The following is a 25,156-nucleotide window of genomic DNA, read 5'->3' on the forward strand; positions in this document are numbered from 1 at the left end:
AGACCACTGAGAGAAGACTATTATGCATCTTCAGGGGAAAGGGTCAGAGATTTAAATATACTGCCTGTATATTTGTAACTCATTAATTCTGGCCATACACATGGCAATATTGCAGAGAATAGTGAACAAGGCTCAATATTGCAGCATGTATGGCCTAACAGTAAATGCAATGTCCCATAATAACGGACTCAACATTAATCAGATCATACAATCTGGAAATCTTTTGACACCATTATCAGTCTCCAGACATAACAGGGGGTAGGATCAGTCCATCTGTGGACACTACATACATGTGCACTAAAATTAAGGATAAAAGAGGATTTCAATTTGATCATTTCAGTTATCACTTTTAATATTTGACAAACTTGCATTTTAGTTTGTGTGGCCTTTAAGAGCAGTAATGGTAACTGTGGAACCTTGGGCAAAAATACAAGGGAAAACGTAATGTGCTTTTAACAATTTTTTTGAACCTATCAAAGATGTTTATAGTTCTTAATGCAATCACAAATATAATATCTGATTGGACCATTTGTATGTTTTAAACATAAAGAATAATAAAGAAACAAGACAAAAATATATAGAAATTGATAAATAAATAAATAAATAAATAAATAAATACAGCTTTGTATGGAGTGAACAAACCTCCGGGGAGATGGAGGCAGAAGAGGATGATGAAGAGAATAAAGGAGCAGGAGGGGGCTCTTCACAGGAAGGAGCACAAGAGGTTGATTTGACACCAAAGCCAGCAATAGAAGCATCGCTTGCAGTCATGTTTCCCAGTATATCATGAAGCTGGTCTAAAGTGATGTACTGAAGAAGATACAGTAAAGCAGTCTTTATTATTAGCTAAATTTGATTTCACCTGAAGGTGGAGGATCTTCAGACAAAAATGTGTAACAGGAAAAAAAACGTAATTACATACACACCCACATTTATATACAGTGGGGCAAAAAAGTATTTGGACAGCCACCGATTGTGCAAGTTGTTGCATTTTAAAAGATGAGAGAGGTCTGTAATTTCCATCATAGGTACACTTTAACTGTGAGAGACAGAATCAGAACAAAAAATTCCGGAAATCACATTGTATGATTTTTAAACAATTTATTTGTGTATTCTTGCAGAAAATAAATATTTGGACACCTACTAACCGGCAAGAATTCTGGCTTTCACAGACCTGTTACTTCTTCTTTAGGAGGCTCATCTATCCTCCACTCGTTACCTGTATTAATGGCACCTGTTTGAGGGTGTGGACAGGTGTCTTTTGTACAGTTAACCAGTACAAACAGTCAGACTGCAATCTCTCCACCATGGCCAAGACCAGAGAGCTGTCTAAGGACACCAGTGACAAAATTGTAGACCTGCACAAGGCTGGGATGAGCTACTCGACAATAGGCAAGCAGCTTGGTGAGAAGAGATCAAAGGTTGGCGCAAATATAAAAAAATGGAAGAAATACAAGATCACTGACTATCTCCCTCAACCAGGGGCTCCATGCAAGATCTCACCTCGTGGGGTATCAATGATCTTGACAACGGTGAGGGATCAGCCCAGAACTACACGGGGGGACCTGGTTAATGATCTCAAGAGAGCTGGGACCACAGTCACAAAGGTTACCATTAGTAACACATTATGTCGTCATGGATTCAAATCCTGCAGCGCCTGAAAGGTCCCCCTGCTTAAGCCAGCACATGTTCAGGCCCGTCTAAAGTTTGCCCGTGACCATCTGGATGATCCAGAGGAGGATTGGGAGAATGTCATGTGGTCAGATGAGACCAAAATAGAACTTTTTGATATAAACTCTACATGCCGTGTTTGGAGGGAGAAGAATGATGTGTGGCATCCAAAAAAGACCATACCCACTGTGAAGCATGGGGTTGGAAACATCATGCTTTGGGGATGCTTTTCTGCAAAGGGGACAGGATGACTGATCTGTATTACGGAGAGGATGAATGGGGCAATGTATCGTGACATTTTGGGGAAAAACCTCCTTTCCTCAGCCTCAGTAAGAGCATTGAAGATGCAATGTGGCTGGGTCTTCCAGCATGACAATGACCCCAAACACACCTCCCGGGCAACTAAGGAGTGGCTCCGTAAGAAGCATTTCAAGGTCCTGGATTGGCCTAGCCAGTCACCAGACCTCAACCCAATAGAAAATCTGTGGAGGGAGTTCAAAGACAGCCCCAAAACATGACACATCTAGAGTTGATCTGCATTTAAGAGTGGGCCAAAATACCTGCTGCAGTGTGTGCAAACCTAGTCAAGAACTACAGGAAACGTTTGACCTCTGTAATTGCCAACCGAGATTACTTTACAAAGTCTTGAGTTAAACTTTTTGATTGTCCAAATATTTTTTTTCAGAAAGAATATACAAATAAATTGTTTAAAAATCATACAATGTGAGTTCTGGAATTTTTTGTTCTGATTCTGTCTCTCACAGTTGAAGTGTACCTATGATGGAAATTACAGACCTCTCTCATCTTTTAAAGTGCAACAACTTGCACAATCGGTGGCTGTCCAAATGCTTTTTTGCCCCACTGTATACTGTATATACCTGGACAAACTGTGCAGCTGACTGCTGGTTTATCTCCATGCACTGATCACACAAGCTATGAGCACCATCTTTATAACTGCTCCACAAAACATTCCATGTGGGACACAAATGTGGCATATTTCTCCCTGTATCTTCCCAGCCCCACACCAAATAACAGAATGAGGGCCATATTTATCAACGGGTTTTATCATTCACAAATTCACAACGAGAGATAAAACACCTTGTGTATGATAATGGTGCTCCAGCCAATCAGCTCTCAACTGTCATCTGTTTAAAAATGACAGTTGGGAGCTGATTGGCTTGAGCACCATTTATCACTCGTGAGGCCCTTTGGGTCAGGTGAACGCAGGCATGCCAGTGAGTTTCAACGGCGTTGCATGGGTGTGCATAAATTAGCCACTGTGATACCAGACGCAGCCTGAGGCCTCATAGCGTGCGCTGAAGTAAGCAATTCCTGAGTGAGGTCTGACCTGCCTTAACTGTGCGTATGGGTCCGATGTTACCTATTATATTGCTATGTTGCCAAAGTATACGGATGTGAGGAAGGGGAAGTGGGCGTCCTTATGTCAGGCTGCGATCGCAATGAGAAATCAAACATTTACATGTCACCGCTGATATTAGCAACTGCATTGCGTGTGTATAAGCAGAATAGCGATCCTTGCTGAATCAGGCCCAGTGTTTGGGAGATGTATCAAACCTTGGAGAGAGATAGAGGTGAGATATTGCCCATAGCAACCAATCAGCTTCTGTCATTTCATAGACTGTGCTAGATAAATGATAGGTAGAAGCAGATTGGTTGCTATGGGAAACATCCCCATTTTAGTTATTTTGAAGATTTGATACTTCTCCTCTTAGAAGAAAAAAACATTTATGGGAGTGTTTAATAGATTTTAGCAGAGTGACATGCATGAACAGTGCCATAATCTAGAACATGCAGTTTTGGAAGGTAACAGAGATCTGTACCAAAACGTTAGTAAAAGAAAGAGAAAAAATATCTTTATCAAGTTTGTGTCTTCTGCTACAAAGAATCATGCGAGCTGTGCATCAACAAAGACAGATCCTAGCAGATGAAGATAAACAAGTATATAAAGTCTGAGAGAGAGAGAGACTAAACACGGAAAGCAAGAATATTGCACAGCGATTATGATAAATGGGACAATAAACTGCAGACTAAATAATTGTTTTGCTCAGTTTTTTTACAGTCGCTATTGCAGATGGGTCACATGGCTGCCCTAGGAAAAATATTCACCATTGTGCTGATAACACTGTATGAACTAGAGTTCACAAAATGTGAAGCAGGTAAGTTATTAGCCTGAACCACAATGTCATAACGCTGTACACCATTTGCTGCTAAACACTTTTGGATGATTTGAAAATGGAGTTTAGATCTAAAGGGTAACAATATGGAAGCAACATACTTGAATATTACTGAAATTACGTTGAAAAACCTGTTACTCCTAATAAGTGCAAAGCCTATTGCATAACAAACATTTACTCTCCCCCAGTTCGCCAGCCCAAGAGGATGCTTACTGCATAATGCACAGTTATATAGGAACATATATTTATATAGCATACACACATTGCAGAGCTTTATAGAGAATATTTTAGTTAATCACAGTAGTCCCTGCCCCACAGAAGGTTATAATCTATATTTCCTACCACATGTACATATATACACACTAGAGTTCATTTCTTCTTCATAAATCAATTAATCTAGCAGAATCTTTATGAATTGTGGGAGGAAACCGGAGCACCCGAGGGAAACAAATAAACACGAAGAGATCACACAAACTCCACACAGATAGGACCCTGACACATGAACCCAGTGCCATGAGGCAGGAAAGCTATCCATTGCGCCACTGTGCTGCCCACAGTTGGACCGCCACAGATTCAGATGACCTAAAACAGCCATGGCAGATATGATTTACAAGATCTAAGACCGTGTGGATTTACTGGAAGCACTGCTTCATGGACAAGAGTTTAGAAGTTAAGCAGAGAGGTGACTGAACTTTAAAGGCAGAAAGATAGATATTTATTGCTAGACCACCAGTTAATTAATCTAAATGGCATCATTCAGTCCTACAGCCCTATATAAACATTCCACCTGGCACTCTCAAATGATATGAAATAGTTTTTCTGCAGTGCACTACTGGAACATAGGTCCTCTGGCATAGAGCTATCCAATAGTAGAAAAACACAGAAGAACCAGGACCAGGCTTCAGCAAATATACCCTTATGTATTTGTGTTTGACAGTTTGGGGTATAGCTGAGATAAACAAAATGCACAACAATTTCAGAGCGACTTCCTTCATCAAGGCGTAAAAAACATGTACTAGCGCTAAAACCTTATATGGATCACCAGTATAGCACTGAACTATTAAAATAATACATAAACCAGTGGTTCGCAAACACAGAATCTGATTTAGACTTGGAAATAAAGTAAGATAGAGCAAGTAAATGTGCACCTGGACAAACCATGTAGCAATGAAAGGGGTGCAAATACATACAGAACATTTATTTTTATTTTTTTTTGCATGAGGGGTAAATACTGGCTGCTTTTGCCTGTAGACCACGAATGCTGGACAGCTTAATTTTTACACTGCAATATAGATATCAGTTTGGTCACACCCCTGCCAAATCTAAATCCCTCTGCACATTTTACATCTGCCCCACCTGCAGTGCAACACAGTTTTACCAAGATACACAGTTACTTGCTCTATCATAAGGGGACCATACACTAGCAACTGATTGCCGCGATGTTGTTATCCTGCAACCCGGCATCTCAGGATCGGTGAAATCCAACATGTGGATTTCAATGATTTGCTGATCACGATCAGATTATAATCGTGATTAGCAAATCGGTGAAATTTAACATGGAGACTTTCACCAATCCTCTTGATGGATCCCGGAACATTGATGGCGTTTCCGATCCCATTGCAGGATCCGTCAGTAGATGTATGGGGGCCTTGACTCTATTCCCAAACCTGAATTAGGCCCACAGGCCTTAAGGCACCCTAACAGACCTGATGTTATGGAAAAACATGGCTGAGCACAGAGGGTTAAATCTAAATGACTGAGGAACGAATTAATTTACCTGTGCTCAATCATGGTTATCCCGAGAACATGGACCATTGGGGTGCCCGGAAGATAGAATTTGGGAACCACTGGCATAAAATATATAAAGTAGGGGTTCTTTCATTTTTTCTTTTCAATTTTATAAAATGGATTGTTGCTGTATCACACAGAAAGAACTTATTGTACAGGTGCTTTCTGCTAGAGGTGGCAACAGCTTGTGTATATTATTGTATAGAAGTGCAGTATGTATTTTTGTTACAGGTATGTCATACTGTATATAAATTTGAGATAAGAAATTCCATGTTAATTAAACATCTAATTTAAAGCCAGGAAGGTATTACAAAAGTAGCCTCAATGCACACCAGGGGCGTAAAAGGATCAAACTGTGGTTCAGCAAAATCACAGATTTTTGACAATTTTGCCAGCAATTTTAAGATGGCAATGTTATCAATGACAAAATACGCTGTTTTTGTTTTTTTAAAAACATTGTTGTTTTACAAAAAATGCAGGCAAAATTTCCTAAAATCTGTGATTTTTATAATTCTTAGTTCAATGACTCTACTCCCTTGTCTGTCTGTGTGTGTGCCCTGAGGAACTACAGTGATCAAATTAGTTGGTACCTTTCTACATAGAAAAGAAAAAACATATTTTTCTCTGAAAAAACTTTAAAGTGACAAAAGCAATTGGCATCCATCAGTGTTTATCCATATTTAATAGAAATCAGACTTTGCATTTGATTTTTGATTGAAAATAATATTTTAACTAATAAAATAAATTAAAATGGCATGGACAAAAATGATGGGATCCTAAACCCAATATTTTGTTGTCCAACCTTTAGAAGCAATCTCTGCAATCAAAATTACAGATTACATCCAATTTTAGATAATGAATTAATTCCAATGCTAACACTGATACATTAATATTAATAGGTAATATATCAGTCTGGATCAAGCCCCCTGCCTACATCTAAGCATAAACTGTATATAAAAGGGGCAGAATTGACTAGTGTAAGTGTGTACCATCTGGTACTTTTGGGTGATCAGAACTATAGAATGATGTGTAACACCCCTTGCCAGGGTTACTTTTAAGTAATAAACTAAATTCTATTTACAGGATCTTGCATGCCTCCTGTTGTCTGTTGTAAACTGTGACCTATATATAATAGCTAAACACTCATCCACTTTCCGTCTGGCTGGTGTTGAACCCTGCTACTCAGCAGACCTGATACAATGTAGGAAGTCAGGCGAAACCAGACAGTGTCACAGCAAAGACATAACATCCAGAAGTGGTTCCAGAAGTCACTGAAGAAGTCTAGTCATGGCAGCGAGTGCTTGCATAGCAAATAGTGTGCAGCCTGCACTCACATCTGGTGGTAGAGTGGCACTAGCAGGAGTGGCTAGTAAGGACAAGTTTTTGACTATAAGGATACCCCAAGTCAAAGAGGTGAAACTACCAGCACAATGTTGAGAGGAGAGACAGGGTGAAGTGTACAGTAAACAACACGTTAAAGAGTAGGTGGCAGAGTAAGCCCACATTAAAGAGTAGGTGGGAGGGTAAGCCCATGTTAAAGAGTAGGTGGGAGAGTAAGCCCATGTTAAAGAGTAGGTGGGAGAGTAAGTTCATGTTAAAGAGTAGGTGGGAGAGTAAGCCCATGTTAAAGAGTAGGTGGGAGAGTAAGTCCATGTTAAAAAAAATGTTTGAGAGTTCAGACTTCCTCAATTAGCACTTATACTGGTGATATGATATAAGGAATGTTTTGGGCGGTTGTGTCCTTTTACATGTTGTGCACCTGAGGATGGATGGTACCACAAAACAGTAATGTTTTATTTATCTCAGCTATGCCTCGAGCAGCGAGATGTGGATGAATATGAATGAGCACAACCTTTGCTGAAGCATGTGAGCGCCCTGTAAACATTGTCAGCTATGAACACTGTACAAGAGAAGGGAAGCAGGAATAGGTGAACCACTGTAGAAGCAGAGATTAGTACAATTTGTTTGTATTCACATTCGTCTTCTCTCATACATCAACATGCATTAACTCCACACTTGTCTTCTAACAAAGGGGGCAATTCAATTCAACACAAATTGAATAGCACCAGGAGCAAGCTCCCGGAGCTATTCAATTCAGTGTGATGTGTGGTCGGAGAATGCCGGTTCTCGCGCCTTAACAAGGGTGTTAAGGCGCAGTAACCGGCATTCTCTGACTAAAGCGGCTGTTAGCGCCACGCTATGCAGAAAAATAGCTGCGCACCCGGCACTTTGGGCAGATTTCTCCTCGCATCCCCAGGGGGGGTGCGAGAAGAAATCCTTAGCCCGTCCAAACAGCGTGGTGTATTGAATAGCTTTGGAAGCTCCCTCCCACGGCTATTCAACATCGCGTTGAATTGAATCGCCCCAAAAGTCTACAGGATAGGACTGAAAGAATCAGCCAGTAAAACAGAAGCTAAACACATGAAGTGTGGGAACACAGTGTCCCCAAAGGGATTCAGAAAAAAAAGGAGTCAATGTTAAGTACAAAAATCCTATTTTCTCAATCATCCACTTATACACTGAACACAAAAAAGAAGTAACACCTGTATGAAATCTTGTCAGGATACAATATCAATCTGCTTGTCCATGACTGACCAGACTGTGGCCATCACGTTGGACCTGAAGAACTGTGGCTGTGGTTCTATTAGGAGACGCCAAGCCCTAAACCAGCTAGAGGGAACAATACACAAGGCCACCATCACACCCAAAAAGGACAAAAAAAAGGTAGACCTGTCAACCAGATTGCTTATGCCTCAAGCTAAACACAGAGGATCTATCACAAAGATCACACCTAAAGAAATCTACATAAGTAAATTCTAAGGGTTCAAAGAAGAAGATAAAGAACCTCCAATAAATCGCCAGGACCTCAGTAGAATTCAATATGCTTGAGTTCCAGACAAGACCATACATTTGACGTACCTGAAAACAAGGTTACAAGTATAGCATTGGGAACAAAGACCCAGATGATCTCATTCTGGTGGAGAATGTCTTTAAAGATCTTCGTAAGGAAGTCCCCTCAATGGCCCTAAAAGAAGTCTGCCAACAGTTGAGAACACCTGACGCTACAAATAACTAAAAGACCCAGGCTGGTCCTTCTTTAAGAAGAGATGGATGCCCAACTGCAAGCTCCATCAGAAAAATAATGAACAGGTAAAGGCTACTGAAGCAGTCAAGTAAAAGAACACCTGTCCTGCAAGGCACCTAGAAACAACAGGGGAGCAACTGCATGTGGGTACTGTATAAGAGGGGGAGGATTATTAATAAATACAAGTTGTATTAGAATACCTGCCAAAACCTGCGCAGCATCCTCTATAACCCAAGTTTCCCCGAAAGAGTATAAATAATAAAATACTAGATTGAGATGAATCATATACATGTAATACAGAACCATACATTTTTTGGGTGCTGGCTACATCAGTAATGGGAATATAGGAAGAATGATGGCTACATCAGGAATGGGCTTGTGGGAGTGCTGGTGACATCAGGAATGAGGAAGCCCTAGATTGTATTATGTAGGACAATTTGCTTCTTTCAGCAGGCATGGGTGTTTGAGGAAAGAAAGAGGTTATTGGGAGAGAGATTGGCATTAGAGAGTAAGAAGTCATTAGTTTGAGGGGCGTGGTGTGAGCATTCATGCATTGGGTAGGCATTAGTGCCCCAAATTATCACTGACAGTAGACATGACAGAGCAGAGTCTGCCTCCAGTTAAAGTACATGCCCATCTATCTACATTAACACTTCATCTTAAAGTAGTACCACAGCAATCCACATGCAAGAGCACAGTAATTCCTGTTATCCTGGTCCTGCTTGCTGGTTCGCTCACTCTTCCCTTATTCATGGGCTGAATTATGATTTTCCTAATCAAGTGTTCTGACACTTTTCTCTGACACTAATTCCTGAACTAAACCACAAGTACCAGATCCAGTATTCCTGCGCCACATAAACACACATGCATATTATGGAGCAGGTACATGTGTGTTAAATAAGCCACTATAAGGACACACAGAGTGATAACTACTTAACCATGAGAATTTTATTGGATTAAAAAGATGCCAGATGGTTTGTTACCTCTCGGAGAGCAGATGACCCAGTGGAGTAACCCCGTCGCCCTGCCAGTGTTTGGTATCTTCTCTCCAATTGAACCAGCTTTTCCTTCTCCTGTGATAACATATGCACAATTTGAGAAAATCATGAGCATATTTTGCAATACGGCACAATGTATACATAAACTATGTTGGTGAAAAAAAAAAATCTATAAAAAATAATAATAACTTTTACAAGAGGGGGTATTTCTGCAATTTGTTCCAGGTGCCGGTGGTAGGAGCCTGGGAGAAGCGATTACAGGTGCAGGTTTAGAAGTTTGTTGGAACAAATGTTTCCAAGAGCCAGTGTGGGAGCCCATGATGCAGTGGAAGTAGTCAGTAACAAGCAGTTGATGGTGAAAGGGAATCCCTATACCAAAGGAGAAGTGAAGTAAGCCCAAATCAGGTTGCTTCCAGAAAAGCAACCTCTATACAAATCTTGCCCGTCTGGATGTCACACAATCACAATACTAATAATAGATTACATGGAATACAAGTAATGTGATAATTCTGAGGTAAATGGACTAGGGGACCTTAACGCCTAACCGTCTCATTTTCAGCATTCAAAGAGGATAGGGCTTAGCACAGTGAGGGCACTGCACTAGAAAATGGTGGGTATGGTTAGGTATACTGGGGACGTATTTGGGTAGAACATGACCAATATAATGACCTGTAAACTCCATGAGTTACACCGAAGTATGTAAGACAACTGGGATTTAGAACACTGTGCGGTTTGTGCTTGTATTCGGCTATATTGGAAAGCGCAGAAGACTCACTCGCTATGGCATGGTTGATTAACATATGCCATTAATAGCCTATACGTGCACAATCACGTTTATATACAATACTGCACCTACTGTATATACTCTTCAATATCTTGAATAATATGACTGCTGTATCAGAGTGTACTTTCATCTCTAGATTATACTGTGGAATACACTCCATACATATAAGCAGACACTGTCAGCTGTAACACAGATACATTTATATGTCAGTAATAGCTGGCATATACACACTCGCTTCTATATCTTGCAAGTATGGAGTAAATAAGGGAATTTAGTCATTGCAGCACAATACTTCAAAGGAGAAGCTCTTTACTATAGATAGCTGCTTTAAATGAAACTTTGTATATAACTGTCAAAATGCAACAATGTACTATATGTGTAATAAAAAAATGTTTATATGAAATTTCCTCTAATGCAGATGGATAGTTGTATTTAGCTACTGGGCTATTAATACAGTTTAAGATACATGCAGATGTTCTATAGGTCCGTGCATAAATTGATCCATCTATAAGCATTATTTGTACAATGAAGAAGGCACGGACTGTTCCACTTCAGCACGGCTAATGAATGAACCAACTGTAGCAGGCGTTAACATAATCCCACTGATTATGCAGATTATCTGCACTGCTACAGATGTAGTCAGTTGTCTATATAATAATAATCACAGAAACAATCAGCCACGGTATTGAAGTACTCCTACAGGTGCATATACAAGTAACGATTTTTTGAACGATTTAACTATAACGACGTCGTTATCGTTCTATCGTTTAAAAAATCGTTCAGTTTCTGAGTTATAACGATGAACGATTATCGTTCATGCACGTTCCCATATGTAGTTTGTAGTTCATTCTGACTGACCAACTGAACGATTTTCATTAAGGGAAGTTACAAAAATCATTTGTAGTTCAAAAAATCGTTCATTACACTTTAAAAAATCTGACAGATAATCTGACAGAAAATCGTTCATAAAATCGTTGGTAACAAAATCGTTGTGTGTGTATGCAGCTAAAGATTTAGGAAGTGTTTAGTTTAGAGGTTCCTAAACTTCACCATTACAGTCCAGGTTTTAAGGATATCCCTACTTGAGTCCAGATGGTTAAATCTAAAAGGCTGACGTATTAATTAAATAACCTGTGCTCAAGCATGGATATCCTTAAAACGTGGACTGTAATGTACCTCTGGTCTAGGGCGGTTATTAGTCTAGATCACCCTCATTGCTATTCTTGAGCACCATAGTGTTCTTCAAGCTGTTGTGGCAGCAGTTCATGTAATAAAGCAATATAATAAAGCAATATATCTGAAATGCCCCAGCGCACATTTCGCTATGGTTTGGTGAAGTGGGTGGATCCAGTTTAAATAGTAAATAGCAGTGATCAATCCCGTTAATTTATGTAATATCCAATCATGGTCACAATTCTTGATGGTCTCCATGGTAACTATACACATCCAGTAGTTCCTGAAATGTGGTTTTTGTAAGTTTAAATTGCATATTAAGATATTTTTGTTTGATGGACTTATTTAATTGACTATTCGTGTACATGTTCTCCCAGAGTAAAACAAATATGAGATAGTATAGTCGCATGTATTTCATAGCTTTGCTGCGTAAAGGACTATAATGTCTCAGACACTTCATGAATACAATTCAATAAAAGTATGGCCAAAAGGACACTTAAAAATATGTGGAGGGAGTGGAGGCATATGCAGTCAGTGGGACGCCTGTGGGGAGAAGTACTGAGAAACTCAAGTGTCCTCAATTGCTGAACTGAGATCAGACAATGTTGAACCTGCTGCAGTATAGCAAGGTTACACTGCTAAATTACAGCGGCAGAAGAACTTGTCCCCGTGGCTAGGGTATGTGTGACCTGGGGACCTGCCAAAAATGTTCAAGAAGTTACAGTTATGCACAGGCTCCAAACAGAGGTGGCTCTGGGCAACTATCTACCAAAGGATGCAATCATAGCCCAAATAGTATGAACATTTTACAGCCCAACATTTCTAATGAAAAACAGAGCTGTAGCTTACCTTATGTAGCTGCAGTAGGGCCGTGCTTCTCTCCTGACCCAGATGCTCAGCATCCTGTACAGCCTGAAAACGGATTTGATTGGCCTGAAGCTCCAGTGCAGCCACGCGTTCCTGATACAAATGACAAAGGATTTCCTACATTAAATAAAGTAGTTGTCATTTAGGCCCATGCCAAACTATGCCTTATTTGTGATGCTGTCTTTATGATAATCCCCATCAAATGCAGAGTCAGGAAGGACTTAGTAAGAAATAGACTAATCACAAATATATTCAAACTACATGTAAATAAAAAAAATCACTTCATGACTACAGGACCCTGAAATATACTAATACAGAATAATACCAACTGCAGAATTGCGACAGCTATACTTTGCGTCATATTCTCATGCTATCAAAACAGCGATAGCCCGACTTTGGGAATGCCCTCAACTTCCGTCTCTTTATAGGATTGTTCATAAAGTTCACTATGCCTTCTTAATGGAAACCCTTTATGTTCCCTATTCTACGTCTGCTTCCTTACCATAATGAAATGTTTGAGTTGGCATGAGTTCATTTCTGACGGGTAGGGGGCCGATCTACTACTGATTATCCACTGAGGGCCTGATTCAGAGCAGACGCTCTGACCTGAGCGCTTGCTCTGAATCAGGGCCCTCCTACATGAAAATGGAGCGGCCTCCTGGACGCTCGCATAGCTGTGGGTGACCACCCACAGCTTATGCGAGCGTCCATGATGATGGTCGCGATGGTCAAGACCATCGCGACCATCGGGCTTGCGACGGAGACCCTGCGGTAGGGTCTCGCTGCCGCAAGTCCTGGAGTGATTTTGGCTCTATCAGAGCCAAAATCACTCCCACTGACATCACTCCCACTAGTGATGTCAGTGGGGCCGGCTTCAGACGGTAGGCGTTCCCATGGGAACGCCTCCGTCTGGCAGCCACGCCCCCGGCACGCCCACCAAAGGGGGCGTGCTGTCAATCAACATCGACAGCACGCCCCCTTTGGTGCGAGACCCGGAGAGACGGATACCCCGTCGCTAGCCGGGTCTCGCGCATGCGCACGACGGAGCTCCCTCCGTCGTGCGGGTAACATCGTTGCGTCCTGCGCTCACGAGCGGGTCTGAATGACCCCCTGAGTTCTATGACTTTATATTTTGAACAGTCGTATAAACGTGTTACATTTGAATAATGATTAGGTGTGCTCTGTACTTGATATCAGGTATGCAGTGTGTTTAATCTTGTAGTTTACGCCTGTATGTGCATTTTGTATTGTACCCTTATTCCCTCCCTAACATTTCCCCTTTTCTTTTACTGTTTTTTCCTTTCCCCAATTCCTCCATTTGTTCTTGCAAAAATAAAATAAATACATTCTTGGAAAAAAAGAAGAAAATACCAACTGGCCCAGGCAGTGTGCACATTTTAGCCCCTTTGTCTTTTTTTTTTTTTTTTTTTAATACTTTTAGATCTTTTGTTTTAAGATGTCTTCTTGTATTTTCATGTTTGTATTGTGTTTTGTTGGGGCTCTACATCTGGTTCTCTGTTAGATGGAAATATATGTGCTTGCCATATTGTTTAAGATCCTTCCCTGTTGCTTTATTTTATGCATCTGTTTTTCTATGACTGAACTACTACTACGGCTGCTACTTAAACTGGAGACATCCAAACTCTGGGCCTGATTCAGAGCCGGCCGCTCTGATTCAGAGCCGCAGCATATGCGAGTGGCCAAAAAGATGGTCCATCGGGCTTGCGAATGGACCCTGCGGTAGGGTCTCGGTGACCGCAAGCCCTGGAGTGATTTTGGCTCTATCAGAGCCAAAATCACTCCCACTGACATCACTAGTGATGTCAGTGGGGCCGGACCCAGACGGTAGACGTTTCCATGGGAACACCTCCGTCTGGCAGCCATGCCCCCGGCACGCCCACCAAAGGGGGCGTGCTGTCACTCACCATCGACAGCACGCCCCCTTTGGTGCGAGACCCGAAGCGACAGCTTGGCTGTCGCTGTCCGGGTCTTGCGCATGCGCACGACGGAGCTCCCTCCATCGTGCGCATGCGCATTGGGGTAACATCGACCCGCTTGCGAGCGTCCTGCGCTCGCGAGCGGGTCTGAATGACCCCCTCTATACTTAAAGCCAAGTCTTGTAGAACTCTACAGTAACACCACTTCTCCCAGGAAGCAAAGCAGCTGTTACCATTAGCTGTGAGAACAGGATGAACACATGCAAAATACAGCAATTACTGTAAGCATACAAGTTACTTATTTTGCCTCGAAACAGTACCTGCAAATACAGTGCCTTGCAAAAGTATTCACAACCCTTTGCATGTTTCATGTTTTGTTGCCTCACATTATGGAATTAAAATGGATTGTTTTAAGGTGTGCATCACTTCATTCACAGAACATGCCTACAACTCAGTGGCGTAACTATAAATTTTGCTCCCCCCTGCAAAAAAAGTTTTTGGCGCCCCCCCCCCTCCCCCAGACAGGGTAAACAGGGTGGTGTGAGGGGAAAATGAGGCAGGGTGGTTGGTATGAGGGGGGGGAATGTGTGTGAGGGTGCTGAGTAGACAGGGTGGTGTTAGAGGGGATGAGGCAGGGTGTTTGGTATGAGGGGGGGGATGTGTGTGAGGGTGCTGAGCAGACAGGGTGGTGTTAGGGGGATGAGGCAGGGTGGTTGGTATGAGGGGGTGGATGTGTGAGGGTGCAGAGCAGACAGGGTGGTGTGAGGGGAGGATGAGGCAGGGAGGATGAGGCAGGGTGTTTGGTATGAGGGGGGGGGATGTGTGTGAGGGTGCTGAGCAGACAGGGTGGTGTTAGGGGGGATGAGGCAGGGTGGTTGATATGAGGGGGGGATGTGTGTGAGGGTGCTGAGCAGACAGGGTGGTGTTAGGGGGGATGAGGCAGGGTGGTTGGTATGAGGGGGGGGATGTGTGTGAGGGTGCTGAGCAGACAGGGTGGTGTTAGGGGGGATGAGGCAGGGTGGTTGGTATGAGGGGGTGGATGTGTGAGGGTGCAGAGCAGACAGGGTGGTGTGAGGGGAGGATGAGGCAGGGAGGATGAGGCAGGTTGTTTGGTATGAGGGGGGGATGTGTGTGAGGGTGCTGAGCAGACAGGGTGGTGTTAGGGGGGATGAGGCAGGGTGGTTTGTATGAGGGGGGATGTGTGTGAGGGTGCTGAGCAGACAGGGTGGTGTGAGGGGGGGATGAGGCAGGGTGGTTGGTATGAAGGGGGGAATGTGTGTGAGGGTGCAGAGCAGACAGGGTGGTGTGAGGGGGGATGAGGCAGGGTGGTTGGTGTGAGGGGGAGGATGTGTGATGGTGCAGAGCAGACAGGGTGGTGTGAGGGGGGGATGAGGCAGGGTGGTTGGTATGAGGGGGGGAATGTGTGTGAGGGTGCAGAGCAGACAGGGTGGGGGGTGGTGTAAGGGGGGGATGAGGCAGGGTGGTTGGTATGAGGAGGGGGATGTGTGTGAGGGTGCAGAGCAGACAGGGTGGTTGGTGTGAGGGGGGATGTGTGAGGGTGCAGAGCATCAGGGTGTTGTGAGGAAGGGGATGTGTGTGAGGGTGCAGAGCTGACAGGGTGGTGTCTGGAGGCGAGCAGGAAGAGCAGCAGCGGAGTTAGGATTCTGCCGGGCTGGGCAGTGCCAGTCACTGAGGTGAGCAGGGAAGCACATGGGCAGGCTAAGCACAAGACGTCACCGGGCTAGCAGCAGTGCGCCGTCTCACCTGCCTCCTCTCTTTCGCTCCACTCCGCTCCGCTGCCCGTATCCCCCAGCATGAACCCGATGGCCCCGGCAGCAGTGCGCCGTCTTACCTGCCTCCTCTCTGCTGCCCGTATCCCACAGCATGAACACGATTGGCCCTGGCTGTACCTGCAGACGTTGTTGTCAACAGCCGGCCGGGACCCGCACTGAGCCGCTATACACAGTCCCCAGGGTTGCTGGCCGCCTCAATGTATCAGGCCGGGCTCCAACTAACTGCCAGTGCCGAGCAGTCCCAATCAGAGGGGGCAGAGCATCACTAGGGGTGGGGACAGCAGCTTTCACCCAATCACCTGCTGTAACGCCAAGAAGGGTGCGCGGATGCCTTGATAGTACCATTATACAGTATATTTCTGATCTATATCACTATGTTCCCCCGCCTGCCAGCGCCCCCAAGCCACCGCAGGGTCTGCGGGGGCCGTTGTTACACCACTGCTACAACTGTGAAGTTGTGGGTTATTTTTATATTGTGAATCAAACAACATTTAGGACAACATAAAACTTCAGCGTGCATAACTATTCACCCCCGTAAAGTCAGTACTTTGTCGAGCCACCTTTTGCAGCAATTACAGCTGCATGTTGCTTTGGATAAGTTTCTATGAGCTTGCCACATCATGCCCCTGGGATTTTTGCCTATTCCTCAAGGCAAAACTGCTCCAGCTCCTTTATGTTGGATGGTTTCCGCTTGTGAACAGCAATCTTCAAGTCTGACCACAGATTCTCAATTGGATTTAAATAACATTCCAAGACATTTAGATGTTTCCCCTTAAACCACTCGAGTGTTGCTTTAGCAGTATGCTTCGGGTCATTGTCCTGCTGGAAGGTGAACCTCCGTCCCAGTCTCAAATCACAGGCACACTGAAACAGGTTTTGCTCAAGAATATCCCTGCATTTAGCACCATCCATCTTTCCATTGACTCAAATCAGTTTCCCAGTCCCTGCTGCTGAAAAACATCCCCACAGCATGATGCTGCCACCACCATGTTTCACTGTGGGGATAGTGTTCTTGGGGTGATGGGATGTGTTGGGTTTGCGCCAGACATAGCATTTTCCTTGGTGGTAGAAAAGTTAAATTTTAGTCTCATCGGACTAGAGCCCCTTCCTCCATACATTTGGGGAGTCGCCCACATGCCTTTTTGCAAACTCAAATCGTGTCTTCTTATTTTTATCACTGTTTTCTGGCCACTCTTCCATAAAGCCCACATCTATGGAGTGTACGGCTTATTTTGGTCACATGCACAGGGTTACCTTTGGTCTCTGTACTGCCTCTCTGATTAATGCCCTCCTTGCCCGGTCTGTGAGTTTTGGTGGGTGGCCCTCTCTTGGCAGGTTTGTTGTGGTACCATGTTCTTTCCATTTGATAATGATGTATTTGATGGTGCTCTGGAGCATCATCAAAGATTTGGATATTTTTTTATAACCCAACCCAGAATTGTACATCTCAACAACTTTGTCCCTGACTTGTTTGGGAGCTCCTTGGTCTTCATGGTGTGATGCCTCTTGCTTAGTGGTGTTGCAGTCTCTGGGGCCTTTCAGAAAAGGTGTGTTTATACTGACAGATCATGTGACACTTACATTTCACACAGGTGGACTTCATTTCACTAATTATGTGACTTCTGAAGGAAATTGGTTGCACCAGAACTTTTTAGGGGCTTCATAGCAAAGGGGGTGATTACATATGCATATGCCATTTTCAGAATTTTATTTATAAAGATTATTTTTTATATATATTTATTCTCATTTCACCAAATTAGACTATTTTGTGCAGATCCATCACATAAAATTCAGATTAAAAAAATAAAATAAATTACAGGTTGTAATGTAACAAAAAAGGTAAAAAGCCAAGGGGGTGAATACTTTTGCAAGGCACTGTAAGTGCATAATTGATCTTTTTCCATGTAAACACAACTTCCATACTGAAATAACCTCACAGTTTGGTACATATGCTCTTATATTCTAGATTACCTATACCATATACTTTACCACTCCACCATCACTTTCCTGGCGTTTCTCTTGTATAGCACACTCATTATTCGCTTTCCTGTATACCAAACCAATTACCTTCCTGTGAGCAATACTCCTTTGGCAATCACCCTTGTTCTTTAGTAGCAGCTGACTTGTGGTTTCTCTCTCTTCTTCCAAACGGCTTTCCTTCTCCAGCTGTTGGAACTCCAGATCTTCAAATAGCTTCATCTGTGTCTCTAGATGCTCAGACTCCTGGGGAAAGCCATACAAGGATCTGACATTATTCACAGCTTACCAAATAAGGACAATTAGTCCACAAAAATACAAACACATTATAAAACACACAAAAGAAAACTTCAGAGCATATAGTACTAGATCACAGCGTCAGCGATAGTGAAAAAGGTGCATAAAAGAAAGCAACAGGGAAAATCTAAAGATAACAGGCAAGCATACATACTTCAGTCTAACAGAAAACCAGATATTAAGAGCCAACAAAAGAGAACACATAGAATAAACAAACATGCAAATATAAGACGACTCCTAAAGGCAGAGGATCCAAAGCTATCAACAGTATAAAACACACACAAAGCAAGAGATGGTTTGTATGTATATATACACATAAAAATGTATTAAGAGTTGTTCAGAAACCAATAACCAAAGCATATTAAGTTAATACATATAATACATACAAACCTCTCCACGATTCAAGATGTCCAAAATGGACTCAATAGTTGAAAATGTAGACTCTTCGACTTTACACTATTCATTCAGGATATTTTTTTTTTTTTATAAAACAATTGTTGGACTACACATTTTCTGAACTTTAATATATGGTTTATACCAATGTTTATCCACATGTTCAACCTCAACACCAATACCCAGAAGTACGTATATGAAAATAATCATTGCTTTATAGCATATGATAATTGGATTTAGTATTTATGCCAATATGTTTATAGTTGGTAAAGTCAAACCCATAATAAATTATTGTTCAGGTAAAAACAAATGGCATATTCATTGTGTCATGGTTACCACACAGAATCTAGATCAGAGTTTAGTAATTGTTAATGGTAGATATCAGTTAATATATACTTACATCTATTAACTTACCCAGTATCAGTCGCATGTGTAATAGAATGTATGTGCAGAGAGAAAATTGTGTGTGCAATGGGAAAGCACAAACATGGTTTGCAAAAGAGACATGTTCATGAAACAGTGCAGACAAAGAAACAGTAAAGTTGGCCAGTAAAAGAATATAAAGATATGTATTTATAAATGACTTACATGTGATGCTATCTATACAACTGCACACACAATTCATGTGGGGTGAAGAATGTATATTGTGTTTTTTATGGGAGAAAGAATGTATACGCTTTTTTATGGGGGAAAGAATGTATACGCGTTTTTATGGGGGAAAGAATGTATACGCGTTTTTATGGGAGAAAGAATGTAAATGTGTTTTTATGGGAGAAAGAATGTATACGCGTTTTTATGGGAGAACGAATGTATACGTGTTTTTATGGGAGAAAGAATGTATACGCGTTTTTATGGGAGAAAGAATGTATACGCGTTTTTATGGGAGAAAGAATGTAAATGTGTTTTTATGGGGGAAAGAATGTATACGCGTTTTTATGGGAGAAAGAATGTAAATGTGTTTTTATGGGGGAAAGAATGTAAATGTGTTTTTATGGGGGAAAGAATGTATACGTGTTTTTATGGGAGAAAGAATGTATACGTGTTTTTATGGGAGAAAGAATGTAAATGTGTTTTTATGGGGGAAAGAATGTATACGCGTTTTTATGGGAGAAAGAATGTAAATGTGTTTTTATGGGGGAAAGAATGTATACGCGTTTTTATGGGGGAAAGAATGTATACGCGTTTTTATGGGAGAAAGAATGTAAATGTGTTTTTATGGGGGAAAGAATGTATACGCGTTTTTATGGGAGAAAGAATGTAAATGTGTTTTTATGGGAGACAGAATGTAAATGTGTTTTTATGGGGGAAAGAATGTATACGCTTTTTTATGGGGGAAAGAATGTAAATGTGTTTTTATGGGGGAAAGAATGTATACGCGTTTTTATGGGGGAAAGAATGTATACGCGTTTTTATGGGAGAAAGAATGTAAATGTGTTTTTATGGGGGAAAGAATGTATACGCTTTTTTATGGGGGAAAGAATGTAAATGTGTTTATATGGGAGGAAAGAATGTATACGCTTTTTTATGGGAAGTCAAAGGCTTTCCACCAGGAACATTCCATTCACAAACCTGCTGTAGAACAATGTTTTATGTTTACCAGTTTGTACTTCGATGTACAGCCTACTTCGATGCCAGCCAATCAGCTCCCAAACTGTCATCTCACAGGCTGTGTTTGAAAAATGACAGTTGGGAGCTGATTGGCTGGCACCTTATCACTTTTCACTCTGTCTCCTAACACTGCTTAGTAAATAGAGCCCACAGTTTCATTCACAGCACCATAGGGTTGAGTACTAAATGATGCAATTTAAGGACTACCATATGTTTAGCATAGGAGAAGCATAATTGAATCAACCTATCATGCCACAATATATTCCCATGTACATAAGACATTTTTACATATTGTTGTACAACAGAATCATTTCTGTTTCTATTTTCGTAACTACCGAAATAGTCTTTTCTGTGGCGAATATTCTGATAATCTAATTGGCTAATGGCTGCTCTGTCCTCACCAACTTGAAAAATGAAAAAAATTAAATAAAAGCCTATGAGAAAATCAGATGGTATATAATATATATCTTATAATTATCTAAATGAAAAGGTTATAGATATGCATGCATTTAGTCAGTCAATTAGTACAACAAGATATGTTGCAAAAAAAGAATAAATCTCCATTCCTGTCCATGGCCCGTATTCAATTAGTGTCGTGTACGCGATAAAGCTTCTCATGCCGTACTTTTCGCCTACATTGCGTATTTTAGCCGCGGAAACTTATCGCGTGCATACCCGCGATTCGCTCAATTTAATTCCAAAAGACGCGAAAACGGCAACACGCGAAGTCAGAACAGGCGAAAAGTGGTGTCAGAATCAGGGAAATCAGCCTGAACCCCCAAAAACATGCAGAAACATTGGGGATCAATGTAGTAGTGCCCGATTAGCCCTAATGAAAATGTTTGGGGTACTTAAGTTTGTACAATTGCCTCTAATTAGCGTTGCACTAGTGGTAAAGAATGGCATAGAGCAGTATTTTTTGGTGAAAATAAGTATTCCTGTAAAACTTTCGGTACTTGAAAATGGGTGCAAGCATCTTTAAAAGTCGCTCAAGTGAAGTTTTAAAAAGCATAAAAAAAGCACCCTGAGCAAACACCTGCAATTAATAAACACCTCACTTATACTTGCAGAAAAGGTTTTATGGGGGAGAGAATGTAAATGCAAAAGTATATTTTGCTAGTTTTTAAGTTTGTATCCCACTTTGCACTTTTTCATCCCCATTTTCAAAGTGCTTTTCTGGGGTGTTCCTCACTTTTTTTTTAGGTTTTTTTATGCAGTTATCATTTGGGGGGCTGTCCCAAGGGTGCCGAGTGGTTTCCTCACCTTTGCACTCCAAAAAAAGCGATTTTGCACTTTCTTTCTCCACCTATTCAGAGGCAAATCTTTTTCGCCTATTGCATAGCATTGCGTTTTCGCGTACGCGAAAAGTGTTTGCATTTGAATACGGAGATATTGGGCTCCTCTAAGCAGCTGAACTGAAAAGGAAGAGAACTGACTGGTACAAAGAAGAAGGCTATAAAAAGCTATCTACACTTCTGACTTGGCATTTCCACCAGAAACATCAGCATCCACATCATTTATTTAAACATAGTGCCAGCCTTAACAAATTAATTGGATCCGTTTAAACCAAGGCAAACAAACCCCCTAAAAACTGCTTGTAATCTGTTGACATAAACAAAGCAGAACTTACACATCATCAAAGAGAACCAGAGGAAGGTTTAGCTAACATTGGCATAGCTGGTCCACAATATAATGCTGCATGGTGGACAGACTACTCCATCGTCAGCTAAATTTCCTACAAGCTCAATTCCACACAGAGTTGTCAGAAGGGACACTTGTCTAGGATCTCATCACTAAAAGTCAATATCTGATGTATGCAAAAGAATACTTAGATAAGCCAGAAAACGTATTGGTGTACTGATAAAACACAAAATATAACTTGTTGGGCAGATATAAGAATGATTCATTTGGATAAAAACAAGGGAAGCATTTGAAGAAAAGATTTTATTCCTGACCATTATGCTTATGGGGCTCAATTCAATTAGCTGTGAGGGGGCGAATTACCATTGCAACTGTTTGGAAACATCGGCAACAGCATCTCTCGCCACCCTCGTGGCCCGATCTCATCCCGGACACGCTGATATTTGTACGTAGCCCTATTAAGGCTGCAAGCAAAAATCAGCAAGTCCGGAGCTACTGTAAGTACGGAATATAGTCGTGTGAGTTTATTGAATCAACCCCTTTGGTGTTGGGTTTATTATGCTTTGAAGTTGGGCAGGAATTATTGTCCAGGTGGATTTCAAATAATGACCAACATGTCCCAGATTAAGAAGAAAATTAAATTGAAGAAAGGTTGGAGATTTCAGCAAGCAAACCATTCAAAACACACCTCAAATCTGTTGGGAGATCTCAGGCATGCAGAGCGTGCAAGGCGACCTAAAAATATTTAGGAAGAAAGAGAAAAAATATACCTGAAGGAGGAAGGGAAACACCGATCTGGCTGCAATATGTGATTTCTGCAAAAGGAGGTTTTACCAAGTACTGACTGATCTGTGCCCAACTTACTGCAGACGGCACAGGCACAGGCACAGATTAATTTGTTTCAGTCAATAAAATTCAGCAAACAAGTTAATTGTGCATTAGAATTCAAATCATGAATCCTAAAATATGCAGTTTCACATATTTAAAGCTTAGTGGAAAGAATTTAAATTAACATTGACTTTTTTTTAAAAATCCCATCAGGTGTCCAATTCACTTCTTTGTTACAATATTCTAGATGAATAGCTTCCTAACATATGCTTCACAAGTTATGTCTGTTCTTCCATATTCTCTTTCCCTCTATGGTTTGTGGATTCTCTCCTACTCACTTGAAGAACACTTTATTGTCTGGAGCCAGGTGCTATCCAAGGACAGACGAGAAGTGTACCCTTAAGGAATTCCACACTACAAAATATCAGTATGGCTTTTGTATAGTGCATTCATTAAAAATGCAAAGAAATGGACAGGGCTGAGGCAGAATATTTGAAATAGGTATACATATAAAACATTAATATTATATAATCCACTGAGGATAAGGATATATACTACTTTAATAAAATATCAAACAACACCCATGCATTAATTAAAAAGACTGGCAATGGATTAGTGAAACCATTAGCATTTGGGTTTGAAGATTGTCTCAAGAGATTTCATTTACTATCTCAATTAAGCGCAAGACTATAGGGGTAGACCCTGCACTGCACCTATGTTGTGTTTGCATGATTCTGTATTACAGATGTGCCCACATACACCTTGGCTCAAATCGTGCCAAACAGCCCCGTCTGGTGTGCCATGTACTTTCCTGCCAGAGACAACTTCTTAAAATATGCATCTTATTCTCATCACTAATGCAACAAAAGTACGTACAATGCAAGGGTACATGGACTGCTGACGCTGGTATTACACATAGCTTAAGTGTGTGACTTATTTGCTAATCTTGGTCAAAAGACAGAGTTCCAATACGAGTGACCCATGCCATGGCTTGAGGTACGCATTGTTATGCTTAATCTACGTCTTTAGACCAATTTCTTTGAAATAAAAGAATGAATCTATTGTGCCTGGTACACTGTAAGTGACCATGTATGCGGCTATGGAGCGAATAATGTGCACCCCAATTTCACATGATATTGTATCAAGGTTTTGTTACAATATATCTTTTTTAAGCTGCCTGTATCTTCTTTCAATTGGGTCTCTGATGGCATGCAAACAGCCTCATGACACATTAATCACAGCATCATTTTAATACAGAAATACAAACAAAACATAGGTTTAGCGCATTTTCAACCCCTTTATTCTTACCTGTAAAACATGTATTGAAGGCTGGACACCTTCTTTGTGACTTGGCAGCTCCCTCCTACCCTTATCTAAACAGATACAACAAGCACAGTAACACCCACCGATAATCGATGAAATGGAAGGTTCTGTCGGGTAATTGCAGAAGAGAAAACCACACTTGTTTCTGCTTGCAGTTCTACCAGTTCTAGAGTTAGGCACAAGGGGGGGAGGGTTAGATTTAGGGTGCGGGGAGGGTTAGGTTTAGGCACTAGCGGGGGAGGTTATATTTAAGCACCGGAGAGTGAGGGTTAGGGTAGGTTGTGGGGGAGGGCGAGGATACTGACAGACAAGTGTTGGTATCCTAACCCTGTTGGGATACTGGTGTCGGGACCCCGAACCCAACCCATAGGGGGATATCCTATTAGACGCGATAACCTGTTTTTCCCCAAAACTTTTTTACCAGTCAAAACTTTTCACCAAAAATTAGCCGGCGTTTTTGCGGGTGTAACTTCTTGCGTTGCTGTTATCGCAATTCATTATTCGGGACCCTGAAGCAGGTGACAAGTTGGGCAAAACCACTATTTTTGGCTAAAAATGTCGGGACGGTGCAGAACCTCTGGGACACCCTCTTTAATGACTATTTAGGTTAAAAAATAGTAAATGGCTTAATTTGTCGAAAAATGACATGTCATTTTGTGGAGTGAAAAAGTAAAAAGTTAAGAAAAAGGGGTTTAAAATAGTGGGACAGGTTTATTGGGGGCTGTATGGATGGGACAGGTGTTTTAAACATTGCAGGAAACAGTGACAGGTGTATTTTTTTTTTTTTTATTTAAAAGT

General features: G+C 41.6%; 1 protein-coding gene across 18 annotated transcripts in view; it reads right to left on the reverse strand.

The window, feature by feature from the left end:
- The window catches only part of PHLDB1 (pleckstrin homology like domain family B member 1), a 211,166-nt gene that overhangs the window by 16,043 nt on the left and 169,967 nt on the right, over window positions 1-25,156 (reverse strand). For 16 of the 18 annotated variants that reach the window (XM_088443833.1, XM_088443834.1, XM_088443825.1 and 13 more), the window contains 4 exons: window positions 18,359-18,514; window positions 12,544-12,654; window positions 9,723-9,812; window positions 643-810 (listed from right to left, as the gene is read on the reverse strand). In XM_088443833.1, the coding sequence (XP_088299959.1) occupies window positions 643-810; window positions 9,723-9,812; window positions 12,544-12,654; window positions 18,359-18,514 (525 nt within the window). The remainder of the gene's footprint in view (window positions 1-642; window positions 811-9,722; window positions 9,813-12,543; window positions 12,655-18,358; window positions 18,515-25,156) is intronic. The other 2 variants (XM_088443837.1, XM_088443836.1) reach the window with 1 other exon arrangement.

The sequence above is a fragment of the Taudactylus pleione genome, unplaced genomic scaffold, assembly GCF_031769625.1.
Source record: "Taudactylus pleione unplaced genomic scaffold, aTauple2 ptg000334l, whole genome shotgun sequence".
Classification (NCBI taxonomy): Eukaryota; Metazoa; Chordata; class Amphibia; order Anura; family Myobatrachidae; genus Taudactylus; species Taudactylus pleione.